At 53.3% G+C, this 6000-nt stretch overlaps 1 protein-coding gene across 20 annotated transcripts in view; it reads right to left on the bottom strand.

Annotated features, from left to right (window-relative positions):
* Positions 1–346: 346 nt before the first annotated feature.
* MYOM2 (myomesin 2) overlaps positions 347–6000 on the bottom strand; it is a 64130-nt gene continuing 58476 nt past the window's right edge. For 9 of the 20 annotated variants that reach the window (XR_014061270.1, XR_014061272.1, XM_081517447.1 and 6 more), the window contains 5 exons: positions 4977–5140; positions 4697–4733; positions 3495–3517; positions 2377–2432; positions 347–992 (listed from right to left, as the gene is read on the bottom strand). Coding sequence is in view for 8 of the 20 variants with exons in the window: in XM_081517447.1 (XP_081373573.1) it covers positions 675–992; positions 2377–2432; positions 3495–3517; positions 4697–4733; positions 4977–5140 (598 nt within the window). In the remaining 12 variants the exon portion in view is untranslated. Of the gene's footprint in view, positions 993–2376; positions 2455–3494; positions 3518–4683; positions 4734–4942; positions 5141–6000 lie in introns of all 20 variants that reach the window. The other 11 variants (XR_014061265.1, XR_014061269.1, XR_014061263.1 and 8 more) reach the window with 4 other exon arrangements.

Below are 6000 nucleotides of genomic sequence, written 5' to 3'. Positions count from 1 at the left end.
GCTCCTCCTGTTTTGAGAATGGATACACAGGTGGGGTCAGCACAGGAATGGGCTTCACTCCGTGCTTACTGACTGGGGAAAGTGGCGGGGATTTTCAGGAAAGGGTTCAGGTGGAATCCTAGGAAACCAGAGGCCTCTCGCTGGCCAGGGTGTCCTGCCTGCAGGAAGTTGCAGGGAGCAGGGCCCACGCGGGAGTCTGGACCCCCCTCCGCCCTGGACGCCTGGCACGTGGCCCGCTGGCTCCAGCTGTGAAGCCGCCCCAGGTCCCGTAATTAACCAGACCAGGTAGGGAAGATGAGCAGGCTGATGTGCTGGGAACCACTTGGTAAAGAAGAGATACCAAAAGTTGCCTTCTGAAGTTTTATTGTCTGAAGCAAGAGAAAGCAGAGAGCAAGAGGCACATATGCTGACTGCCTCCAGTATCTCAGAGCCCCCAGGCCGCAGGCATCAGGGGCCATGACCCTGGCGTGGACAGAATGCCCCAGCGAGGCGTCAGCTCACCTCCCGCCCACCCTGTCCAGTGCAGGGAGACACAGTTGTACGGAGAAACACTGGCTCTTCTGCTCAGAAGGACCGAAACTACTAACAGAACACCACGATAAAACCACTACGTGCGAGGGGCTGTCAGGCCATGCGGGATGCCACCGGCAGGGATGGCACGGCCCCCCGGCCCCTCAGTGGGCGGGTGAGGAGGCGGCCGCAGGGAGGAGCTTGGGCTTGGCCTGCTGGGGCAGCACCACGTCGGGGATCTGCTCCCCGTGCTTGTACACGCTGATCGTCACGTCGATCTTCTCGCCCCCGTACTTGTTCTTCACGTGGATGCTGTACTTGCCCGAGTCCTCGGAGGTCACGCCCTTGATGGTCATGCTGACATACTTGCCCTGCTCCACCTTGACTGAGAAGTGCTCGGTCAGCTCGACGTCCTTGTCGTTCTTGAACCACACCACCTCTGGTTCAGGGTTCCCAAACACCGTGCAGGTCAGGTTCAAGGTCTTGGGAGAAGAGCAGGCAGAGAGGGGGAGATAGAGAAAGAAGAGTCAGGTGGCCTCTGTGTGGCTGGACCCGCGGCCCCACCCAGGTATTGATCTGCCCCACCCATTATTTATTTGGTCAACGTGCTCTTTGTATATGGAGGCACCACTGGAGACAGCAGGGATCCAAAAAGAGCAGGAGGGTCACAGCTCATGGGGCAGCTGGAGAGGAAACTCCGTGGTAATCTTGTCTGTTCATTCCCAGATTTACTCCATGCCACAGGCCAAGGAGAGAATTTGAAGATTATTAAGCTCTGTTTTCCAGTAGATAGTCTTAGCCTGTTTCTAAATTTCCTTTATATTCATACTCATGGATTCACTTTAGTCCTGGCAAATCCAGAGACAGTTTTGTCTTGTGGTAAATTGCATGATGGACACTTAGCAAAGCACACTTTCAGCCCAGGATACAGTAGAACTAGGGCTAATTCTCAGGCCGTGACCTGCAGCCACATCTCACCAGGCTTTCTTTAGCTGTTAAGAAAGGGGCTATGCTGCTGCTAAGTCGCTTCAGTCGTGTCCAACTCTGTGCGACCCCATAGACGGCAGCTCACCAGGCTCCGCCGTCCCTAGGATTCTCCAGGCAAGAATACTGGAGTGGGTTGCCATTTCCTTCTCCAGTGCATGAAAGGGAAAAGTGAAAGTGAAGCTGCTCAGTCGAGTCCAGCTCTTAGCGACCCCATGGACTGTATCCTACCAGGCTTCTCCGTCCATGGGATTTTCCAGGCAACAGTACTGGAGTGGGGTGCCATTGCCTTCTCCAAAGAAAGGGGCTATAACTACTTGTATTTTGGCTCAATAGATAATCTCTCATATATGTTTCCCTGCAACACTGAAATGGAATCACTCAAGCACCCACAGAAGTACCAACTAGACATTACAAATTCCAGTGACAAGTGACGAATTAAAACCCCAATAAATGGTTCCATTATACACCTCACAGTGACCCTGACAACTTTTTTTAACTTCACACTTGACAAGGTGGCTCCACCTCCACACTAGGTAGGGGTCGTGCAGGTGTGGGTGTGCACAACCGCCTGCCCATCAGTCACACCCTTGAACAGCCTGGACCTGTGAAATCACGACAGGAGGACGCCCAGGGCTGGAGACACCAGGAGCCACAGACACAGCACGCAAGGTGTCCCATGGTGGGAGGGGTGCCCTGTGTATTCGGAAGAATGAGCCATCTGTCCCTTGAGGAGACGAGATCCGCAGAGGCAGCCCAGGCCCGGCAGGATGCAGGGATCCCCCACACCGGCTCCACACCCTGGGACTGCGTGAGGACTGCCCCCCGCCCTCCCGGGCATCCCGCAGCCCTCCCCTGCCATGAGGACCCCCCCGCCCTCACCTTCCCCTCCATGATGGTCACCACATCGGGCAGGCCGCCGATCACCTTGCCACGATCTGCAACGGGAAAGTGGCTCAGCTGAGAACACCATCCACGGGGATGTTCCCGGGGGTCGGGGCACCCAGGGGCCAGGAGGGGCTCAGGTGTGGGGTGCTGCCTGACAAGGCTCATGGTTGGAGGGCCCCTGGACGAGGTCCGGGCGGAAGGGTGAGTGATTCGGTGTTGGGAGGGACTGGCAGGGTGGTGGGCAGCGGGGGCGGGTCAGGAAACACTCTAGAAGCTCAGACTCTGAGCAGGGCTTTGAGGGTGAAGGTTCACCCTGGCTACAACACCAGGCAAACCATGTCCTCCTGAATTCCTTCGGGAGCTGGAGGGGCCTGGCCTCTGGGGAGAGGATTTTGCAAGAGCAGTGTATTGTATATATATTTTTTTATTTCTGTCTCCTGTGATGTTCTGACATCTGAAATCCCACCTGGCTGGGCAGATACCACCCCCCCCCACCAGCCAAGGGCCCAGGAGCCGCCCGCAACCTGTGCCAACTCCCCGGCCAGGCCGGCCTCCGCCACCTGCCCTGTCCCCAGGAGAGGACACTCCTCTGCCCGAGTCACCCTGGCTGGGTGCCCAGCAGCTCAGAACACCCCTGTCACCCAAAGCTCAGAGAAATCACTAGAACGGGCCAATCTCGTGTTCACCCCACCCCGCCTGCCTTTCCCTGGAAACCCCAGGACACGCTGTGGCCTCTGTCCCCCTCTGTCCTGCCCTCTGCCCCCTGACCCCAACCCCACGTGCCCGGCACGCCCCTGCCTCCAGGACAGGAAGCCTGTCCTGCGTCTCCTCTGGTGGCCTCTCCTGAGTGAGCAGCTCATAAAAGGACACAGAACAGGTGGTGGAAGGGGCGGGAAAGAGGGCAGGGGGAGGGGAGGGGGCTGGCACTCGGGCTGCAGGGCGCGGGGGGTGGGCGGCTGGAGGCAAGAGGGGGCGTGGGCAGTCCTGGGGCTTCCTCAGGTGAGGCAGGTCTGCTGTGCTCACTCAATGCACACCGTGAATGCTCTAAAATACGGACTCTTTAGCCCCCCAAAAGAATATACTGTGCTTATTGTAATCAAGCATGTACTCACTTTTCTCTGCAAAAGCAGCAGCCCTAAAAATTAAAGAGGGCAGAGGGGAGAGAATAAAAGAGCCATGAGCAAACACTGTCAACTGAAGCCTCACACATTCGAGAGGTCTGCTAGAGACAGAGCTTCCCCAAGAATACACCTGGGCCACAGGGTCGGACAGAGTCCTGACACCTCCCACCGCCCTGCCTTCCAGCTGCTGAAACCCACAGAAAGGTCTGCCATTCACACTCGCAGGGTAAAGAGATCTCTCTTTTCACCAGATTGCATTGGAGATTTTTAGATATTTTTTGAAAATGTCGATTTCTGATTTACCTCAGTTATCCATTCATCCATCAACAAATATTTACTCAATAACTTAGTGCGGGACAAAGACTGTTCTCAGTTTTAAAGATGCTCTAAAATTGAGACACAGTTTAGAAATCCTAAATCATTCTTTTAAAAGTTGCTCTGAGCAATGGAATATTAATCAGCTAAGAAGAAATGAGCTCTCAAACCATGAAAAGACACAGGAGAAAGTTAGGTGCTTATGACTGGGTGAAAGAATCCAATCTGAGAAGGCTGCAGACTGATTCCCAGCAGAAGTGACCCTCAAACAGCACAGGGGCAGGAAAACTCTCGTGTGTATACCTGTCATACCTGTCATTATGTTTGTCCCAACCCAGAGACTGTCCAACACCAAGAGCAAGCCCTAACACGACCCTCAGACTCAGGGTGATGGTGACCCGTCCACGCAGGCGCATCAGTTGTAACTCGTGGACTGTGCGATGGTGGTGAGTGAGGAGGCCGCCCCTGAGTGGGTGGGGGGGCGGGTATTTTCTGTACCTTCCTCTCAATTTTGCTGTGATCCTAAAACTGCCCTAAAAATACGAAGTCTTTAAAAGGAAACTAAACATACAACATTTTAAAAATTGCTCTGTATGACGTGTGGCTATAAGTATGCCTATTTCAGAAATTCAGTATTTAAATTCAAGTAACCCAGGGTCATTATAACTCTAAAATTAATTGTTAGATGCATTTATAGTTTAGAAGGACAACTTCTTCTGGATGTGGAATGGCTTAAATTGCCAATTTATCCCAGTTCCTAGAGCTTCACATCCCTTGGGTCAGTGAGGCCTCTACAGAGGTCCCCACACTCAACCAAAATGATACCTTGTCCCCTGGACCCCAGATGGAAGAATAATAGGCAAACATGCAAATCTTACTTGAGCTGCTGGAATTCAGCAAACGCTTCATCGAAAGCTGCAAGGGAATATTTCGCACATTAGTGAGTAAGTTTGAATGTGTTTGGCTTTTATTCACTCACTCTCTCTGCTCCTGAGTTTGCTTAGTGAACACTGACAAATAGCTGAATGAATAAAGCGCTGATTCAGAAGTCATCCTCTCTGAATGAAAATCGTAAACTTGGCGGTTCCCTTTTCAGCATCCAGCTTACCCCGATCGCCTAGTACAGAATTACCAGGGGCCAGAGAATAATGAACTCACCCTGACCAGACAGGTCAAGCGAGCGCTGGTGGTTCTTCTTGCCGTCGAGAATCTCGAAGGTGTACTTCCCCTTGTCCCTCTCCGTGGGCTCGCAGATCTGCAGCCAGGCCATCTCCTCACTGCCACCGATCCTCATGTGCTCGCTCGATGCAATCTTAGCGTCCCTTTGAAAAGTCACAGGACACATTCGATTTACAATCTCACATCGCACGTGAGACACCTCTGGGGCATGTTGGGCGTCTTTCAGAGGGAGCCTCCTCCAAGCTGTAAAGTCGATGTCATCATAGATGTCTCTGGATATTATACATTTACGAACCACATCAGCAGCTCAGCTCTGAAAACCTTCCGAAATTAAATCTGATCCTTATTTCATAGAGATACGCTGCAGTTTAACATCTGCTTGCTGGATAGACTATCACACATAGACTATCAAATCGTCTAGGCCATGAGTTACTTTTCTACTTAAAAAATTAAAAATGGAATCACCGTAAGATCCAGTGGATATGTAACCAAAAGGATGGGCAGCAGGGACTGAGTCATAAGGCATGACTCAGTAGCCAAAGGTGGAAACAATTGTCCACAGACAGACGATGGGTAAGCAAACGGTGGCCCATCTGCACAATGGAATGGGAGGAAATTCTGACACCCACTACAGCACAAATGGGCCTCAAGGACATCATGGCGAGTGAAACAACCCGATCACGAAGGGAGAGCTACACCCAGCATCGATACAGCCATGACGAAGGCTGAACACGGCATTGAAGGAGGGGGCGTCCACCGAACGCCAGACCACATGCAACCTGCCCGCACGTGTCTGGAGCCCTGCCGCCCGCTGGGCCTCCTGCAGGAACCCCTGGCCCGAGCCAGCACGTCCCCAGCCCAGCGTGACCCTGAGATCAGCTCCAGTCTTCGGTCCCAACCCCAGACTTGACCTCTGCCCCCACCCTATGGTCACAGCACCGCCGTCTGGTTGGACCAGAGACACATTCTGTCCCCCAGACACACAGGAAGCCTGCAGTCTGCA

Source organism: Giraffa tippelskirchi, chromosome 8 (assembly GCF_054371585.1).
Source record: "Giraffa tippelskirchi isolate mGirTip1 chromosome 8, T2T-mGirTip1v1.2.pri, whole genome shotgun sequence".
Classification (NCBI taxonomy): Eukaryota; Metazoa; Chordata; class Mammalia; order Artiodactyla; family Giraffidae; genus Giraffa; species Giraffa tippelskirchi.
Note: the sequence above shows the minus strand (reverse complement) of the source record. Positions and strands in the feature narration are given on the sequence as shown.